General features: G+C 36.2%; 1 protein-coding gene across 1 annotated transcript; it reads right to left on the reverse strand.

Moving 5' to 3' along the window:
• Positions 1–5,854: 5,854 nt before the first annotated feature.
• On the reverse strand, positions 5,855–7,519 carry LOC116013120. The gene has a single exon (XM_031252775.1). The coding sequence runs from the start codon at positions 7,517–7,519 to the stop codon at positions 5,855–5,857; it is 1,665 nt and encodes a 554-aa protein (XP_031108635.1).
• Positions 7,520–22,539: the final 15,020 nt, after the last annotated feature.

Raw genomic sequence — 22,539 nt, forward strand, 5'->3', positions numbered from 1 at the left:
GGGGGGGGGGGGGGGGGGGGGGGGGGGGGAGTTGAGGGGCAGAGTTGATCTGTACACAAAACAATGAAACTAAATGTGGTTTGAACATATGAAAGGGAATGAGAAATTGAGAATGCAAACCTTTGTTATAACATTAGGATCTAAATATGGCAAGTCACATTTTCCATGTTATGAAAAATATATGCTTGACCAAATAATTAAAAGTCCAACTATATTATTATACTTGACTAAAAATTTTAATTTTTCAAATTTTTAATTTAAATTCGGCTAAAGTGTAATCCCGCACCATGAACCATTCCGGATTATTCATGCCGCACCGTAATCTTCAATAACGGATATTTAAAGCTATAAACCAAAATTTTTTTTTGCCTAGCCTTTTTCTTTTATAGGTTTCCCAGTATGATTTGGGCTTATTTGTTAGTGACGTGGCTTTAATTAAATGAGATGGAGTACATGTAAGCTTAATTAAATAAAAACAAAGAGTAAAACTATCCGGGCGAAATTCCCCCCTTTTCTATTTTCTGAATTTCCTGGGCGAAATCGGCGACTGCACCCAAACCCTACTGTCCGATACATACCTCTTATTCGAGCTTCTACTTCTCTCTTGAAACAAGTTCGAATTCATGCTTGAGGGAATCGTAGAGGAACTTGAGCTGCTTAGCCTTCCACCTGGCTCGTCTGTTCTGGAACCACATTGCGATTTGCCTGGGATGCATAAAAATTTTGTAATCAATTTACTCTCCCCCTCCCCCGGCGGGATTATATACACAAAGAAACATGGAAGTTAAAATGTGTTTTCGTATTTCAATGCTACCATAGTAGTCCCTCCCTAATAGCTAAAGCTTCTGCTAATTTTGTTTGGAGGATAACACCTCTGGATATAGTCTGAGCCGCTACAAAATCACCATCCAAATCTCTCAAAATTAGGCCAAAGCCGAAAATTTTAGAATTATGGTCAAAAGCTGCATCATTATTTAGTTTGTACCAGCCAAGATGTGGCTTTTTCCAATTAGAAACTGACTTGTTGACCGTAGGAGGTTTATTAATACTATTTGCTCTCTGCCAAGATGAAAGAAACACGCTAGCCTCCTCTAGAACTGCCGAACACACAGATTTTGCACCATTTCATATCCTGTTGTTACGTTCACCCCAAATCTTCCAAGCAACTATATGGAAAATACAAAAGGGAGAGGTATCCATAAGAGACATGTTCAACTCAAACCATTCCTTTGGGAGGATGTTCGCAGGAATTTGGACTCCCTTGAGAACCCTCCAACACTCTCTAACAAAGTCACACTACATTAGGAGATGGGCAGTAGTCTCTGGATGGGATAAACAGAAAACACAATCAGACTCCATTCTGGCCTAATCTTTTAAGAATTCGCTTTATTTATTTATTTATTTATTTATGGTTCAAGGAATTTACGGTGCATAAGTTTTGCTGTAGGCTTTATGGAGATTGATTTCTGTGCGATTTCACTTCTGGCTTGTCGATGCCGAGGGACGTCAGGTATCAGAGGTTTTTGCGGCTAGGCGAAAAAAAATTGGTTTATGGCTCGAAATATCCGTTATTGAAGATCATGGTGCGGCATGAATAATCAGGAATAGTTCATGGTATGGGATGACACTTTAAGCTTTAAATTCATATTAACATTATTTTTCTATCCACGGATAAGACATTAGTAAATTACTTCAGGTAAAATAGTAGTACTATATTTAAAATAAAATAAAGTAAAATAAAATAAAAAACAAGTTCGGGGCGATTTGAGCCTTTTAGGGTCCGCACTCCGCAGTCAACACAAATATCTTGGTATATTTAGGAGCTGGTACTCTCGTAGAGATTTAGTAAAAATATCAGCAAACAGATCTTTGGTGGATATGAAGTTAACCTGAAGCTCCCCAGATGAAACTTTATCCCATACAAAATGGAAATCAATCTCCATATGTTTAGTCCGCACATGAAACATTAGATTCACATGGAGATACGTCGCACCTAGATTATCGCACCACAAATGAGGTGAACATCTCAGGGGAAAACCAAGCTCACGTAATAGAAACACAATCCAAGTAAGCTCAGCAAAAACATCAGTAAGAACCTTATACTCAACCTTAGTAGACAAGCGAGCAATTGCCTTCTGATTGTGACACACCCAAAAGACAAGATTCGAACCAAAGAACACCGCAAAACCACTAGTTGGCTTCCGATCAATAGAACACCTAGCTCAATCTAAATTAGAGAAAGCATGAAGATCGTTGGACACCGAGGCAGTCAATCGTAAACCAAAATGCATTGTACACTTCACATAACGCAGAACACGTTTGAGGAGCCTCCAAAGCTCAATTGTGGGAGAGTGCATAAACTAACATAGCTGATTTACTACATAGGATATATCAGGCTTGGTGACCATCAGATATTGTAAAGCACCTCAAGAGCATTGACCATCACCAGAATGCCGACCACTTCATTGAGCCACCATTGTAGTGGGTTCCAGAGAACCAGACAACATGTCAGAAGAAAAATCATCTAAATGAATAAATTGCTGCGCCTGGAGATAATTTAAGAGTTGAGGAATCATCACCGGAGTGCCCGAGACCGCCAAGGACGTCGCCATAGCACGAAATTCTGGACGAACACCACAGAATACATACAGATTCTATTTATCAAGGGAGATGAGACGTTTGGCAAGGGCGAGGTCTTTAACTAGCAACTGTGCATGATCGAGATACTCCGCGTGGAGAGCTGTTACCTTATCGTAAGGCCTGAAACTGAGCGAGAATATTAAGTGTGCAAGCTCAAGTCGAAGAACCAAATGCCACTTCTACTGCCTGCCAAACTTGACATGATGAGGTAGAACGCTCGATTGCCAAATACATGACATCCTCCAACAATGAGGATATGCGCATTGAGAGGATTGCTTCATCTTACTGGATCCACACATTAAACGCAAGGTTAGCGAGAGCAGCAGTAGCAATCGAAGAATCACCAACTATAGGGGACATGACAGCATACCATCGACATAACCAAGAAGGTCCGGACCACGGAGGAAAGGGATGAGTTGTGTTCTTCAAAATAGATAGTTATGGCACGTAAGTTTTATCGACACGAAGTGATGTGTTGAGGATAAAGGATTATAGGCTACAACCGTAGGAGACGAAACCGCAATGATAGTTCGTTGAGATGAGGCAGTACTAGCAGATGTACCAGGAACAAATGACGCCATGGGAAAGAGGAAAAAAAGTCCTAACGCAACTTGATACCATATGAGAGTAGATAAACTTGTAGTATTGTATTCACACATAACAATTAATGAAAGCTATACAAAGAGTATAAATAGTATAGGAGAAAATAGAAGTATAATTCCTAGAGTCCTAATAAAAATAATAGCTTATTTTGAAACGCTATTTGAGGTAGCGTTTTGTAATAAACTCATAGCTTCTTTTTTTTTTTTTTTTTTTTAAACTTTTTTCTTTTATTTTTCTTCATTAGTTTACAAAAATGACATCATCTNTTTTTTTTTTTTTTTTTTTTAAACTTTTTTCTTTTATTTTTCTTCATTAGTTTACAAAAATGACATCATCTACCCTTCATTAATCAAAATCCTAATATTTTAGTTTAGCCTTTTATGCATTTTTACATTTATCAGCTAATTTAACAATTAATTTTGTCAATTTCAATTAATTAGCTTATTAGCTACTAGCTTTTAGCTTTCAACTTTCAGTTAGGCGTGCCAAAAAGAGCCAAATGTATTACACAATCATATAAGGAAATGCGTCATATTAGATTTTAAATTGGGGAAATGAACGTTTTAGTCCCTCAAATGTTGCCAAACTGTCAATGTTGCCCTTGAACTCGTTAATCATCGATTTAGCCCCTGGAAATAAGTGTTTTTGGTCACTTAACTCCATCCGGCCAATTTCCGGCGAGGGCTCCGATTTAGCAGGGTTAAATATGTCATTTCCTATCTTATATACCATTTCTTCACTTCTTATAACAGCAGAGACCGCAGTTGACTTCATTCCAACTTAACTTTGCGTAGCCCTAGGTCTCCATTCGACTCCATTCGCCTAGCAATTGCAAAACATTCGAAGATAGAAATTGAAGACTCCAAGCTTCGAAGCAGAACGGTAATGTCTAATAACAACAATAGTTCTTCATCAGAATTCATGGCGGAGGTGCGGATATTTGGCTCCAATGAAGATGTCATGGAGTTACGCTAACCCTGGGAAGAGATATAGGGCATGTCCCAGATACGGGGTAAGTGTAAATTTTGCAATGTAGTAGGTTAAATCTTATTATGGTATGAGAATTTATGAATGATTTATGGTTAGGGCTTAGGGAGCTGCCGGTATTTTGAATGGATGGACTATGATGTCTCCGAACGGGTATCAAATGTGCTTAGAGGGCTGTTGAAGAAGGCAGATAAGTACGAGAAGGAAATTGAAAAGCTGCAATTTACAATTGAGAAGAAAGAGAAGGAAATTGAAAAGCTGCAATTTACAATTGAGAAGAAAGATCATGAATTGAAGAAGAAGATTTGGGAGTCGAATTTTAAGTTTTTGTATGGATTTGGAATTGGTATGGTATTTGCAGTTAAGTTTTTGTATGGATTTGGAATTGGTATGGTATTTGCAGGCTTTGTTATTAGTATATGGATGAGGAGTGCTTCTGGTAATGTAGGGTTAATGCATCTAAACTAGCAGTAGGTTATGTTGTAATTTTTTTGTTTCAGAATTGGGAATGGAAGAAATGAAGTAATGTGATTTTGATTATCTAGTAGCTAATGTGTTTTTGTATCAGTAGCTAATGTTATTTTAATGTGATTAGCAGTAGTTATTGTCATTTTCATTATTGGGAATGGAAGAAATGAAGAAATGAAGTAATGTGTATTTGTATCATAAATGAAGTATTGTCATTTTCATTATCCAGTGAAGTAGCAAACTGTGCATGTCTATGTGAAAATGTGAATTTGATTTTGACCAAAAATTTTACTGGGCAAACTAAGCAAAAGTATACTGGCCAACAGTTTAAAAAAATGTGTAAAACTTAGATGTTTACCAAACTGATCCAAAAACTGATCCAAAAACCAAATTGAGGCAAAAACCATTACCATCCAAAACCAAATTGAGCAAAAAAACCAAAGCTGCAATTTACCATTTTCATTGAACTGCACAGTTTACATTTAAGACAGCCAAAAATAGTAGCTAATGTCAACATACAAAACAGTCACAAACAGTTGGATCAAAAGTTATCAACATAGCTACCCAAAATCACCAACAATTTACATTGGACCAAGTTACCAAAATACAGTTTTTAATGGAACTACTCTAAACCAGTCAACCTATTGTCCCTTTCTTCTGAACCATGTTGCCGTGTAAGTGTATTTGATGCCTCCAACGGTGATGAATTTCTTCCTTGCAGGTGTAAGTTCATTAGCAATTGTATCTGAAATGAAGTCTGCTACATTAGGAATGTCATTGGTTTCCGGTTGAGATGGTTGAGATGACATTGATTCTTGAAAATAAAAGCCATATGAGCACATGGAAAAAAAATTATAAACCTGGTAGGATTGAAGTGCAAATGCTCTTACCATTTCATTTAACACAAACTCTGGAACTTGTGTCTCAACTACTACATCTTGAAATTGGTTTTGGAGGTCATTGTTTTCAGGCACATGGGAATCTGGTTCTGGTACATCTTGGGAAGCTGGTTGTGGTACCTAAATGGAATAAGTATAGCAACAAGTCAGGACTTGATATAGCAATAACATAGATATTTATGTTTACCTGTTGGCTTTTTCCCTTGCAGGTGGTCCTATTATGACCTCTCATTCCACAAAGTTTACACTTTTTAACTTCACCTTTTTTTGTTGCCTTTTTTCAAATCTGGTTTCTCTACAACTGGATCAATTTTCTTCTTCTTTTTTGGTCTTCCAGGTTGTGGCTTGTACTTTGGTGGCAATGGAGATGGCATGCCAGTTTTGTGCCATAATTCTTGAGCTCTAATAGGCAAGATTGCAGGGCCATATGATCTGAGATAGTGCTCCACTGAGTAACAGGCATGCACATGATTCTCTGGCAGGTCACCCTTTTTTCTGATAGCTGCAATGGCATGTGTACATGGGATGCCACTGAGGTCCCATCTCTTGCAACTGCACTGCCTACTACTTAAATCAACCTTGTGGGCCTTGAAGTTGTCATCATCCACTTGGTAAATTTCATCAACTGATTTATAAGCAGTGAATCTAGCAGACTTTTCTTTGCCTTCCTCTATTAATTTCAGAATTCTTGGACACACCTTGAATGGATGAGACATCATTCTATCCATATTCCTTTGCATCCTAGTCATCAAGTATAACCTTAGCTTCTCACACATGGTTTGAATTGGCTTATCCCTGAAATTCAGAATGCAACTGTTCCAGGACTCACACAAGTTATTTAGTAGTAGATCAGATTTAGGGAATGTACTAAAAAAAGCTCTGCAGTAGTGTTTTGGATCCCTTGCTCTTAACCAATCAAATGCCTTAACATTGCAGCCCTTTAGTTCCTCCATTCTAGCCTCAAATTCTGCCTCAGTAGTAGCCTTACACACACCCCAGAAATGCATCTTCAATATATGACCTGTAAACCCATCCTTCACAAAATTAGAGTGTAGATGCCTAGCACAAAACCTATGCTCTAGCCCTGGAAATAGTTCTTCAACAGCAGGTATAAGGCCTTTTTGTTTATCAGAAATGATTGTCCAAGTACCAGGATTGTTAGACAAATTCAAGTCATTGTCTAATAACTGTAAAAACCAACTCCATGTATCCTTCAACTCACCTTCCACAATAGCAAAAGCCACTGGAAACATGCTATTATCAGCATCTAAACCTATAGCACTCAGTAGTTGACCTCCTTTTTGAGTACCCTTTAAGTGGCAGCCATCAAGCCCAATAATAGGTCTACATCCCCTTACAAACCCTTCCTTACATGCCCCAAAGCAAATGTATAACCTTTCAAACCTAGGCCTTCCATTAACAGTGAACTCACTGTCTAACTTCATCTTCACAGTGGATCCAGGATTACTTCTTCTTAGCTCCTCACAGTAATCATTTAGTAGCTTAAACTGTTCACTGTCAAGTCCATCTATTTTCTTTAAAGCTTTCTTTTTTGCCAAGTATGCTTGATTTCTAGTCAACTGACAGTTAAACTTAGATCTAACATGCTCCTGAAATGCTCCTCTGCCCCATTCTTTGTTCACCCTAAAATCATCCTTGAAGACTTTTGCAAGAAAACCTGAGGTCACAACTTTGTTCTCATCTTGATTCCCACAAATGTGCACAGGGTTATATGTTTTGACAGTAAAAGGAGAATTTTGATTGCTGCTAGAACCAAAAATAGTCCATTGGCAGATTTGATTGTGTCTACAAATTGCCCTAACTCTTCTATGCTCATTCTTCTTGAACATTACATCCTTTTGTCTCATTGCTTCATGATATTGGACTGCCCATTTGAATTCTTTAGAAGAACTAAACACCATCCCGATCTCAAATTTAAACCCTTCCTTTTTTAAATTTCTCTCTTCAAACACATTTAATGGCCCATGAGCTGCTCCCTCAGAGTCTGAATCACATAAGCTTCTTAAAATCTGTTCTGACAGATTGCACTCAACCTCAACAAAATCTTCAGTCTGTTCTCCTAAGCCTCCCTTAGGTTTTGAAAGCAGTGTCCCTAAGATTATTTCTTTGGATAGCAGGTCCATCAACATCAACTTCATTCTCATAATCTTGTTCTCTAATAGAATCACTACCCCTGCTTTCATCTTCACTGAAAACATCATCATGCAATAGGGTATCATCTCCTAGTTCCCTAGAGATTTCTACATCATAGTCCCATTGGTCATCATACAAATGTTCTACATATATATCCAACTCCTTGTTCACTGGAATATCAGTTATCAACCCTAGGATATCAGCATCAGTACTTAGTTTCATAAGTTTGGATCTTCTTGGGTTCCCATACTGATACCAAAACTGAGCTTTTTTGTCACAAAACCTAAGTTGTTTGACCATCCTCCTCAAATCTAAAATGCTACCTTCATCACAATTAAAATGGTCAAAATACTCCACTAATCCATTTTTGTAACTAAACCTAGGTTTGAAGATCATATCCCCACCAAGATGTAGTTTTATGGTAAAAACAGAATCTTCCTCCCCATCATCTAGCAAAAATCAATACAATATACAGAAATAGTTAACAAAAAGATGTTGACACAGCCAATAAAAAAACAAAAGCTCCATGACATGGTCCCCATCCTTAAAGACATTGCTGAAAAAAGAACAACCATATGGTCCCCACTGCCAAAATATTAATATACACACTACACAACACTCACAGCACAAATGGTCCCCCCAAAACAACAATCCTAAATAACGAACATTATACTAATAGTGTAAAAGCACTGGTGGACCTAACAGCAGTAAAGAGCATTCGAAAAACAACAATCGATAGATTCTATTACACTGACAAGAAAGCTAAAGAAATTTAAAAAAAAAGTTCACACCAACAATTAGGGCAACCAGTATTAAATTCAAAACAACCCTAGCTGTCTATGTACTCATTATACGAATCAGAAACCCTAAGCCTAAATTCGGAAAAACCCTAACTTCGAAAACTTACAATTTGGCGTCGCAGCAAACCCATTGATCCTGCGACTCGTCATTGAGGTTGCTACTTTGATTCTTCACCTCAGTCGAATTCGAATTGGTATTGAGATTCCGTAGAAATGGATGTTGATTTTTCTTCGACTTTGGTGGAATTTGGTCTAACCCTGCTAATACGAAGTCAACTGCGGTCTCTGCTATTATACGAAATGAAGAAATGGTATATAAGATAGGAAATGACATATTTAACCCTGCTAAATCGGAGCCCTTGCCGGATGGAGTTAAGTGACCAAAAACACTTATTTCCAGGGACTAAATCGATGATTAACGAGTTCAAGGGCAACATTGACAGTTTGGCAACATTTGAGGGACTAAAACGTTGATTTACCCTTTTAAATTACTTATACTAAATTTAAAATTTGTATATCTCTTTTTTTTCTTTATAAATGTATCTTAATATGTACATGATTAGCTACTACATTAATTATAAAAATTTTAATTTTAATTGTGCATGCTATGAAAAATATATACTTGACCAAATATTTAAAATTCCAACTATATTATTTTACTTGACTACAAATTTTAAATTTTTTAATTTTTTTATTTAAATTTATAATAACATTATTTTTCTCTCCACGGGTAAATCATTAGTAAATTACTTCGGGTAAAACAATAGTAATGCATTTAAAATAAAAAATAAAATAAAATAAAATAAAAAACACGTTCGGGGCGAGTTGAGCCTTTTAGGGTCCGCACTCCGCACTCCGCATTCCGCAGTGGCGCAGTCAACACAAATCTCTCATCTCTCTCTCTCTCTCTCTCTCGAGCAGCCTCTCAAGTTTTCAATTCTCAAAATTTACAGTTTTTATTCTTCAATATTTTCATTTTCTCCGCCGCGAAGTTGCTTATTAGTCAAAGGCCGATGCTGTGAAAGAGATCTAAGCCGATCGGGAAAGGTGCACAAGGTTAGAAGAGAGCACAGTGCTAGCTTTAGGGCAATCGGACTTAACCCTAAGTCCCTCCAAAGAAAGGTATCACAAGATTCTAAGTACCTCAGTGGCTCAATAATCGATCTTTATGTAAATCTGGAATTTAAACTTTGAATTGAAAAGCTCAATTCGAATTTTAATTAGATTATTAGTTTCAAAACTGGTTGTTAGTTCACTAATAATGAGTGTGAAATTTTGGTGATTTATTATTTTATTTTATTTATTCAAATAATCTATTTCCAATTACTCATTTTCCTCAAGCTTCGTTAGATGAGGCTTTTAAATATACTATCATGATATCCTGTTGTGATCTTCAGTCCTATCATATTACCCTTTTAGCCTTTTTGTTTATAGTGTGCTGGATATAATTCAAGGATTTTGAAAAAAATTATAATTAACAGAGTGACATAAAGCCTATTAATCTTGCTAAAAAAAGTTGAAAAACCATAAGATAAAGTGTTAAATTAGCTTATAATCATTACATAAAGTTCAAAGGGGCTTTTCTAGTGAATCTTCCTATTATTAACTTCATTTTGATATTTATTGTGTGGATAACGGTAACATCTTAAAGAAATTGTGCCATTTTGAAGTCAATCTTTCATTTTTCCTCACCTAATTTTATTGAATTTGTTAACAGGGCTCCTGTTGTGTGGTAGAAGGAAGAAGATGATGTGATGGGTTTTGATAGAGGGGCAAAAGTTATAAAGGATTGCTGTGAACTCACCTTTGGATATATGTTTCAAGGGCAAATATTAATCAACATCTTGAGAGTAACATTACCAAGAAGAACAAAGAATATCATGATGTGTTTGAATAGCACAGATAGCTAATAAAGGAGGCTTCAAAGGTTGGAAGTATTTTGTTGTTGTGGATGATGTGTAGACCAAGCAAGATAGGAATTACTTGAAATTTGTTTTCTCCAACAAAATGGGAAGCAATAGAGTCCTCTTCACAACTTAGCATGGGCATGCAGCTATACGTAGATACTACTGGTAAACTGCACCCTTCAAAATTTGTAAGAAATAAGGAAAGTTGGGAGTTACCAAAGAGGAAGGGTTTTATCAAAGAAAGTTGCTTTATTGAGCTTGAAAAGGACGGGGAATGCATTGCTATAAAATGCGGTGGACTCCCACTTGCAGAAGTAGTGATTGTTGGTGTCTTAGTCCAATACACTAGCAACAATTGCTATTGCAAGTGGTAATCCATTGCACTTTATAGCTATATGTTTCTGCCCACTTTTAGCTCAAAAGGACAACATCCCTTGAGAAAAACTTTCTTCTAGTAACTCCCAACTTTCATCATTTCTTTAAAAATTTAAAGTGTGTGACTTACAAACAGAATCTGCATATAGCTACATTCTCATACCGAGTTATTAAGAGATTCTACTCCCTCTCATGTTATTGAGAAAAACATTTTTCAAATATTTCTAGTCTTGTGGTCCACACATCATCCAGGACAATGAAATGCTTACCACCCTCTAAAAATTCCTTTATTTTAGTAGTTAAATGCTCTTCAGGCATATCATGGTACTTCTTTTTCTTCATTATTTTCGCACTCTCAAGCAGCTCAACATCATGTGTGGAGTTTGCATTCTCTTCTTGAATCATTGTGTAAAATTCACAACTAATGCATATGCATTTTCCTCATTTTATTTATATAATCATTTTTCATGTTAATTTCTTCCTTGATTGAGATTTGATTTTTGGGGGAATACTGATTTTGAAGTGATTTTTTGGTTGTTTAGGTGAAAAATGATGTTTTGGAGTGGGGGGGGGGGGGGGGGGGGGGGTGGGGGGAATAATACTGTATGTAATAGGNGGGGGGGGGGGGGGGGGGGAGGGGGGTGGTGGTGGTAATATTTTCCTTATTGGCAGATAGGAAGAGATAGTGTGGAACTTGGGGCTTTGTTGGATGAATTTAATCTATGATCATGCTGTGGATTGTGATCAAGAACTTGTTCCTTTCTGCACCCAGCAGCTGAGTCAACTCTTGTGTGACGGGTTGTTCAGGTTTGTTCTTTCACTCATTTGTATTTTATGATTTCATTCTGATCTTTTGTATAGTCCAGTGACAGTACGTCTGTCCCAGACCTGATATTCTGACCACATGTTAGCATGTTTAAACAATTGGGTGGTGCAAATTCCAGGATCTACCTATGACCAATGTCATTGTTATTTCAGAGAAACTGGAAGATCTTAACAAGCTTTGTGCAACATCTCTGATATTGAATGCTATGAGCATTAAGCTCTCTCCCCTAAACAAGTTTAGGGTCATATGTTCTAGGAGTTAACATAATTTCAAGTACAGCCATTTTAGGATTCCAAGATGTAGAATATATTAATGTTGGTTAACTCTTTGTGCATTGCATATTTGTAAAAGATATATTACAACGTGTTTGGTTCACGGAATAGGTTGGTTTGGAATGGAATGGAACAACCTATTTCTATTTTATGTAAAGTATATCTTTTTGTTTCAATTTATAACTTTTAATGCTAAATAATGTTTTGGCATTTCATTTTCCATTACCAATTCTTGTATCTCAAGCTTTGTTACCTAGCATTAAACCCACAATTATGCACCTGAATGGAGTTCAGTCAGAGAAGCTTGAAGCTGCAGCAATCAACACATTTTTGGAAGGAAAAAGAAAAATGCTGATGACCACCATGCAAATTATTTCTTTGATATTGCTCATACTTAAGTCTGATGTAAATGCTTACTTGAAATATTGACATTATGAATTCGGGTTTTAAGAGGCAAAATTGTTGTCTTTATTTCTCTATCCAATAGTGTGGTATGCTTAAGATTTTCACAATTTTAAAGTTTGAGTTTCATAAAGTATAAAGAACATGAAATTAAGATAGGCAAGATCAAAAGGGGAGAAACTAAGAAAGGGATGCAAAAGGAAGAAGAATTGTTTACTATGAAATGATCCAACATTGAAGAAATGCAAATGGAAGAAGAATGGTTTATTATGAAATGGTCCATGTTGGCCTATAGGTGAGCTTATGGACCCTAATGCATTTAGGACTTGACCATAAAGCCATTTTAGAATTGGGATACATCTTGAGTCATGCCAAGCTTCTAACTTAGTAATTGTATTAGCAGTTCATTTGTCACTTGAGTGAGTTAAAGTAGGTAATAGATCGATCTATTAATCGTGAATACATTGTGTGAAACCGTCTAACGGGTAATAGATTCGATCTTTGACCTTATCAATCAAAGATTCGACCTGTCTTACGGATTGAGCCTCGTGACGGTATCATATTAGTTTTTGCCTAGATTTGTTTACTGTAGAAGGATGCATTATCAATAATGTTTCAAACATAGCTAAAACCACAATACAATTAAAAGGATAGAAAAAGGCTAAACAACTTTAAAATCCATCAAAAGAAAACCAAAAATACAAAATAAAATTATACTAAAACAGAAAACTAGAACCACTTATTCAAAAATCCTAGGTTCTCGCTTAAGCATTTGTAACACCTTTGTTTGACTACTTGGTTATCGCTTAAGCATTTGTAACACCTTTGTTTGACTACTTGGTTACTTCAATGGACTTCTAAAGTTTGTAGTCACCATTGTTTCATGTGTTAAAAAAAAAAAAGCAAAAAAAGATAAGAACAAGCTGCTGCCCTCCCCAAAGCCCTCTTGGTACCCAAGGGAGGGGAGAGGGACTTATTCAAAAATCCTAGGTTATCGCTTAAGCATTTGTAACACCTTTGTTTGACTACTTGGTTACTTCAATGGACTTCTAAAGTTTGTAGTCACCATTGTTTCATGTGTTAAAAAAAAAAGCAAAAAAAGATAAGAACAAACTGCTGCCCTCCCCAAAGCCCTCTTGGTACCCAAGGGAGGGGAGAGGGGGGGGGGGGAGAGAGAGAGACTAGCTCAGTCTCTAAAGTTTATAGTTACCACCGTTGTTTCATGTGTCAAACACTGATGCTGTAAAACTCTTCCATTGCTCCCTAAATTCACTTTTGAAACCCCCTAATGACATAAGAAAAACTCGTAGATCCATCATGGCCTTGTCCAACATTCAAAATACCATTACTCTTTAATTTCCCACATAATACTTATCCATCATTAACTCCCACCATTCCATTATCACAAAACTACTTTCAGACCAAAAAGGCAATAGTCCATTTCTCCAGTAGGAGAAAAAAAAAAAGAAGATAAGAAAGAACTTATGCTCTCCCCAAAGCCCTCACGTGTCGGCCACTGTTGTTGTAAAACTCATCAATAACTCCCTAAAATCACTTTTGAAAACCTTTAACTACACCACATACAAAAATTCTCTAGATCTACTGGAAGCAAAGCCTTATCGACTCTTCAAAACACTACTACTTAATCTTCCACCTAACACTGATCCATCACCAACTCCCACCATTAGCATTGCCACAAAACTACTTCCGAACCAAAATGACAACATTCCCCTTTTCCACTAGGAGGAGAAAAAAAGATAAGAAAGAGTTATCGCCGCCCCCCATTGGACACTATAGAGAAGGGAGAGAACTAGCTCTCTCTTTAAAGTTTCTAGTCATCACCATTGTTTCTTATGTCAGTCCCTGTTGGCATAAAACTCATCTATAACTCCCTTATTCACTTTTGAAATCCCTTAACCACATACAAGAACTTGTAGATCCATTGCCAGCAAAGCATTGTCCAACTTTCAAAACACCATTACTCCTTAGATCTTCCACTTAATACTTCTCCATCACCAACTCCCACCATTACTGTCACCACAAAACTACTNCCCCCATTGGACACTATAGAGAAGGGAGAGAACTAGCTCTCTCTTTAAAGTTTCTAGTCATCACCATTGTTTCTTATGTCAGTCCCTGTTGGCATAAAACTCATCTATAACTCCCTTATTCACTTTTGAAATCCCTTAACCACATACAAGAACTTGTAGATCCATTGCCAGCAAAGCATTGTCCAACTTTCAAAACACCATTACTCCTTAGATCTTCCACTTAATACTTCTCCATCACCAACTCCCACCATTACTGTCACCACAAAACTACTTTCGGACAAAAAAAAAAAAAAAGAGGCAACATTCCATTTCTCCACTAGGAAAACAAAAATAAAAAATATAAATAAAAAAACACCTCCACAATGGCGTCTTGATAGCAAAGAACACATTAAGAGAAGTCAAGAAATTCCAAAAAGAAAAAATAAAAAACTTTTGCTTCTAGATAGAGGGGAGAGAGCTCTCTCCGCTCTAACCCCAACCCCTCTCCCCTATCTCTCTCTCCCCCCCTCTCTATATAAAGACAAACAATGAAAGATTGAAAAGATACGTTTGTTTGACTTAATATAAACATATTCATAGATTAATTATCTCCCTTCGTCTCTCCCCCCTTTCTATCTCTCTCTCTAGAAGGACAAACAACCAAAGATTGGAAGGATACTTTTGTTTGGCTTTATATAAATATATTTATAGATTAATTATTTAGAATTTTCTATGTCTAATTAGCATTAGTACTTAGAGTATTAAGTACACTCAAATATCTAATTGTGTCGAATACGGTTAATAGTACCTTGTATAGCAAAACAAAAAATTGTATTTGATACTTAAGATACACTGAAACTTCGGAAGAATAGTGTTTCCTTATTTTGAACACTTTTAATCACCAAAACTCGTTTGAAAATGTTTTCATGCCGTTTTCTTAATTAATAAAAGGTTTATAAAAGTTTTATGTCATTTTCTAATTAATTAAAAATTTAGAAACACTTTTCAATTCTAGTTTTTTTTAATTGGTTTAAAATAAAAAATTTGGAAAACTAGATTTGGACCTATTTTATCTTATTTTGAATTTCGTTGAGATGGTGACTGCTTTTCAATTCTCTTGCGTCTTCAGTCCTGTCTCTTCGATTAAGACAAATTGGTTAGGCATGAAAAATGACACATGCTGTCATACCAACTTCCAATGACACTAGGAAACTTTTTTTTTTTTTTGCACTAATATTTCCTCTCGAACACTTTTGTTTGAAATAGATTTCTACTTTCTTATGCGTCTTCTGTCTTCATTGTCTCTCCGATTAAGAAAAATTTGGTAGCCATAAACAATGACACCTAATACTTTTATACAAACTTCCAATAACACTTGGAAACTACTTTTTTCTTTTTGCACAAATATTTCCTCTCAAACACTTTTGTCTCAAATAGATTTCAACTTTCCTATGTGTTTAATAAACACATTTCTGGAAGAAAAAAATGTTGATGACCACCACACAGACTATTTCTTTGATATTTCTCATACTGAAGTATGTGATGTTAATGCCTACTTTACATATTTCCATTATGAATTCAGGTTTAAAGAATTAAAATTGTTGTCTTTCATTCTTCTCTCTTCAATAGTGTGGTATGTTTAATATTTTCAAAATTCTACAGTTTGAGCTTATGATAAAGTTTTAAAAAAAATCATTAAATTAAGATAGACAATATCAAAAGTGGAGTAACTAAGAAAGGATACAAATGGAAGAAGAATGGTTTACAATAAAACGATGCATTAACAATAAAGTTTGAAATATAATTAAAAGCACAACACAATTAAATAGATAGAAAAGGGCCCAACAACTTTTAAATCCAACACAAAACACCGAAATACAAAATAAAATTATACTAAAATAGAAAACTAGGCCCACTTCTTCACAAACCTAACTTTTCCCTTAAGAGCCTACAACACATTTGCTTGGCTGCCTCAGTAACTTCAATGGACTTCTAAAGTTTGTAGTCATTAACATTGTTTCATATGTTAACCACTTTGGTGTAGAACTACTCAACAACGCCTAAATTCACTTTTGAGGCCTCTTTACCACATAAAAGAACTTGTAGATTCTTCTCCAACAAAATGTTGTCCAACCTTCAAAACACCATTACTCCTTAGATTTCCCATCTAATACTCCGCCCTCCCCAAAGCCCTCATGTGTTAAGTCATTGTTGGTTTAAAACTCCTCCATGACTCATTAAAATCACTTTTGAAACCCCTTAACCACATAAAAAAATCCATAGATCCATCGGCAACAAAACCTTTTCCAACCTTCAAAACCCCATTACTGCTTAGATCTCCCACCTAACGCTCGCCCATCACCAACTCCCACTATTACCATTACCACAAAACTACTTTCGGACCAAAATGGAAACATTCCCCCTTTTCCACTAGGAAACACACAAAAAAAAAAAAGATAAAGAATAATTGTCACCCTCCCCAAAGCCCTTTTGGTAGCAAAGAACACACAGATAGTAGCCAAGAAATTCCGAATTCATATTAAGAAACCCCTTAACCACCTATAAGAACTTGTAGATCTATCACTAACAAAGCCTTGTCCAACCTTCAAAACACCATTACTTCTTAGATCTTCTAGCTAATACTTGTGCATCACCAACTCTAACCCTTACCATCACAACAAAACTACTTTCGAACCAAAACGGCAACATTCCGCTTCTCCACTAGGAGAAAAAAACACCTCGCCAAATCCCTCTTGGTATCAAAGGATACACTGAGAGAAGTAAGGAAATTCCCCCAAAAAAAAATGCCTCTAGAGAGAGGGGAGAGAGAGCGTTCTCTCCCCACCCACCCACCCACCCACCCCTCTCACTTTTTTTTTTCCTCTCTCTAGATGGACAAACAATGAAAGATTGAAATAAACATATTTATAGATTAATTATCCCCTTCCCCCTCCCCGAAAACAAAATATTAAAATGATATATAAATATACTCATAGATTAATTACACCCCAAACCTTTTCCTCTCTGTCTCTATCTAGAAGAACAAACAACGAAATACGGAGTATTGAGTAATGATACATTTGTTTGACTTAATATAAACATATTTATAGATTAATTATTTAGGATTTTTATTTCCAAATTAGCATTGGTATTGATAATATTGAGTACAATCATATATCTAATTATGTTGAATATTATTGATAGTACCTTATACAAAAAAAAAAAAAAAAAGCTACTCCATATATTTGATTGTATTTATTACCTATGACGCACTGAAACTTCGAGAAAATAGTGTTTCCTTATTTTGAACATTTTTCATCACCAGAACTTGTTTGAAAATGTTTTTATGTCATTTCTTAATTAATTAATTAATTAAAAATTTAGAAATAGTTTTCAATTTTAATTTTTTTAAAAAGGAGTTAATACCTTCAATGGTCCTTCGAGTATTAGCAATTTACCAGCTGTGGTCCCTTGACTTTTAAACGACCACGCGTGGTCCTCCATGTTTTTTAAAATAACGACCCGTGGTCCTCCCGTTAGATTTGCTGTCAAATGGGCGTTAATTATGAGGGCAAACCTGTCATTTCAGCTATATTGCCTGTGGTTATCTTCTCCGATCCCTTTTAGCTTCTCCATCCCTAGCCAAAGCCACCACCGACGATGACTTTGAAGACCTCAATTTCCTCGGATCCGACGACGAGAACGATGGCGCAGCGAAGCACACTCACCAATGGGATCCTCACCACTTCGGAAGCGACGACGAACCTGAGGATGACAATGAAGACTTCGAGAACCTGGTGGAGTTCTACACACCCTGGTGCGGGCACTGTAAGGCTCTCGCACCTGAGTACGCTGTCGCTGCGATTGAACTGAAAACAGAGAATGAGCTCTGAGTACGCCGTCGCTGCGATTAAACTGACAATAGAGAATGAGCTTGCCGAGAACTATGAGGTCTAGGATTTTCCTACTATTTTCTTCTTGGTTGACGGTGAGCAACTGAGCATAAACCTTATAATGGCCAAAGAACCAAGTAAGTCTTTCCCTCACAGTCTCACACGTTCCTATTTCACTGAAATGATAATTGAAACAATACAAAAAGAACTTTACTACTTGTTGAAGACCTAAAATGCCATTTGTAACCGCCCATGCAGAAAAGAAATAATGATGGTCTACGTCTTCTTCATTTCCTAATAGCATTTTGTCAATAAAGCTAGCTAGCATTGCTTTCTTCCCCCTTGCTCTTCTTGTTTTTCTTTTTCATCCACGGTTCGTTTATTTCTGTTGATTGGGATCAAACATCGACATTTTCATCAAGGGAGTCATCGAGAGGAAAGCATGTGTCTTTACCACCAGTGTTCCAGAGAAAACGAGCATAATAAGCTGCATAGAAGGAATTAGTAGGCTCAGCATTTATGGATGCCTGGTACGTAGGTCTCTTCTGCAGCGCCCAAAGGTACGTAGGTCTCTTTTGCATCCTTAGGCTCCACGTTCTGCAGCTCTTTTGAAGTATTCCTCTGCTCTGTTTACAAGCACATATAAGCAAAGGTCAACAACCATCTTTTGGGACCAAGAAAACATAGGAAGGAATCAAGACTCAAGACCTAGCCTATACTTGTTGTACGTCCATCTCATTATTTACATGTTTTATTATTTACAACACAATGCTAAATAGTAGTACCATTCAAGATAAGAAAACATGTCTTGAGCATACTGGCCTGTCATAGTCTTGACCTGCTAGATCAAAATTCTATTCTAGGAAACTAAGCCAATGCTGGTCGGTGACCGAGGTAGACAGGCGAATTTGGAGTCTATAATTTTGACTGGTTTTTGAGTTAATAGAGGTGAAATGACAGGTTTGCCCTCACACTTAACGCCCATTTGACAGCAAATCTAACGGAGGACCACGGGTGGTTATTTTTAAAAACATAGAGGACGACGCGTGGTCATTTAAAAGTCAAAGGACCGCAGCCGGTAAATCGCTAATACTCGGAGGACTATTGGAGGTATTAACTCTTTTTAAAAGGGTTAAAATTGAGGTTGAAAAAGACGATAGACGCCCGATTTATATATATATATATATATATACATACATACATATTTAGTCAATAAAGCTTGCAAGAAATGAGTCTCCCAAAATTCAAAAACTAAAAAGCTGAATCTCACGTGATTCCAATTCCCAACACGACCAAAAGATGAATCATCTTCCCTAATACTCACATATGAAGTGTGAACACCCAAGTACCCACTACCCACCAGATCTCACTTCTCTCTTTTTTTTTTTTTTGAGACGTCCTCGCTCACTTCCATAACACTCAACAGAGACCCAACACATACGAACAACTTTACAGTAGAAACTGCTTGCGACTGGCGGAGGTGGAGGCCGAGGGGAGGGTTTGAGAATCTTCAGCGATGGAGGCGGGCGTGTGGGCGAAGGTGAGTTGCGAGAGCTTTGGACGGCGGAGGCGGGCTTGTGGGTGGTGGAGTAGGCTGATTCCATCCTTCCTCGACGCGGCTAGGTGCCGCCTAGCGCCTAGGCGCGATTTTTACAACATTGGTTAAAATACAAAATTTGAAAAACTAAATTATGACCAATGTTATATTATTTTTCATTTTTGTTGAGATGGTGACTACTTTTCAATTCCCTTCATTGCGTCTTCAGTCTTTATCTAGCTCTTCGATTATGAAAATTTTGGTAGGCATGAACAATGACACATACCGTCATACCAACTTCCAATGATATTAGGAAACTACTTTGTTTTTCTTTTTTGGTACAAAATTTTCCTCTAAAAAACTTTTGTTTCAAATAGATTTATATTTTTTCAACGCGTTTTCAGTCTTCATCGTCTCTTCGATTAAGGCAAATTTTGAAGGCATGAAGAATGACACATACTTTGATAATTTATACCAACTTCCTATCACACTAGGAAACTTTTTTTTTTGGCACAAATATTTCTTCTCAAACACTTTTGTCTCAAATAGGATTCAACTTTCATATGTGTTTAATAAAGAGTTAATACCAAATTTAGTGTTCAACTATAGTGGTTTATCTCGATTTAATCCTAAAAGTGTTTTTGTGCTTAATTGGGCTTAAAGAGAAATTATATATTTAGAAAATTATATTATATACTTGAATACTATTATGTAAGTTCTATGTTGATTATATGTGTATATACTTTTATTCTTGTGTTAGCCTTCCATTTTGGAATGATTTGGGTTGATTTGCTATTGTTGCTTTGCGTATTCTATCGACTGTTTATGTTCAAGTTGCCTCACGGGCTAGGTGGCGGAATTGAAGAATTCTGCTGCCCAACCCGTGGGAAGGCCAGGAACTCAGTAGAGGAACTTATTAGTTCTGTCTCCAGTTCCGCGGGGTAGCGGAATCCACTCTTACGGAACCATCGAACCAAGATGGTTCTGTGAGTCTTCTACTTGTTAACACTGCCCCGACAGTGGGCTTTTGTTATCTAAAAATTATTTTGGAAAAAATATATGTATTTTGAAGAACCTATAGCTTATATATTTAATTATTTGTAAATGTTCTATGTGGCAAAAATACTTATGTTACAATTTGATAATTTTAAAGTTAAAAAAATAGTTATACTTATTTTTTGAAAGAAAAATAGTTATACTTATAGTTTGTGAAGTTATGGTTCATGTTTTGGAGTCATGTTATAAAATCCTATCTTCAGTAAAGTTATATCTATATCTATATGTATATTATGAGGAAACAAGATGTTGGAAAGTCGTGTAGTGGTGAGCTCTGGCTCCATTTAGTAAGTTTGTATCCTGTGACACCCCGTATTTTTTAAATATTATTATACTAAATATAAATATTTTCAAAATGAAAATATTTTCCTAATAGTAATATTTTAGTAAATATATCTTTAAATCTAATTATTTGATGATGGGCTTGGATTAATCTATTGATAAGCTCCCAAGATGACTAAATATATAGGTCTATATCGGGGTGGTTAATAGCGATTTAATGTCCTTTTGTGACCAATTTATGGTAATTTATGCTCTAATAAGTTGACCACGTGTGAAGCTATTTTTTGTATGTTTTTAGAACGTTTTACAGGTCCCGGCAAGGTATATGGGCATAACGAGCAATCGGAGCAGAAAAGAAGTCCCGGGATGGCTAAGAAGTACAATCCACGCATGGAGCCAACATGGATGAATTCCAGTAGAGTTAATTCCATTTTTTGTCATAGATTTATAGGTGGCATTCCACTTTTAGTCATCTTTTATCGAAACATCCACATTTGGTCATAGTATTATTGTGGCATGACCATTTTTGGTCCTCCGTCAACAAAATTATTGAAATGTCGTTAAATACAAAGGCATTTCGGTCTTCAATTACAGATTTTTTCAAAAAAATAAACATAAAAATATAGCAGGGTCAACTTACTTTGTATAAAAATGATTGAAAAACCATTGTATTTAACGACATTTCAACAATTTTGTTGACGGAGGACCAAAAATGGTCATGCCACAATAATACTATGACCAAATGTGGATGTTTTGATAAAAGGGGACTAAAAGTGGAATGCCACATATAAATCTAGGACCAAAAATGGAATTAACTCATTCCAGTACGTGTCCACGTGAGCATCCACGCGTGGATGTGTAAATGGATGAGACAATGCGGAGGAAATTAAAGTAGGGCAATTTTGGGAAGGCTATTTAAGGAAGCTAGATAGGATTTTTCAGGGAGTTCCCATTTTAGAAGATAGTTTTCATTTTAGAGAATTTCTCTTACACAATTCCTTAGATTTACATTTTTAATTAGAGAGAATTCCAAGTTTGTGGAAAGAAGTGAAGATCAAATTAAAGTTGGATTGAAGTTTTGTAATTCCATTTACTAGGTGAATTCTATCTTGAATCTCATTTCCAATTTCTATTTCTATTTGCAATTGATAATCTTCTAGATTGAATTAGGTTTTATGCTCTTGAATCCATGAATATGTTTAGCTAATTCTATCTAGGGATTGAGTTGTGTGAATCTATGCTTGCTTAGTGTGATTTCTCATTTCTTATTGTGGATTTTGATTCATTTGATGTTGGAGATCTATTCTTGTCTATTGATTGTTGATTTGATTTGATCTTGAGTAGATTTGGCCAATCTCTTAAGAGTTTGAGATCTTGACTCTATCATGATGTTGATTTGAGTTAGGAA

This window comes from Ipomoea triloba, chromosome 3 (genome assembly GCF_003576645.1).
Source record: "Ipomoea triloba cultivar NCNSP0323 chromosome 3, ASM357664v1".
NCBI classification, from domain to species: domain Eukaryota; kingdom Viridiplantae; phylum Streptophyta; class Magnoliopsida; order Solanales; family Convolvulaceae; genus Ipomoea; species Ipomoea triloba.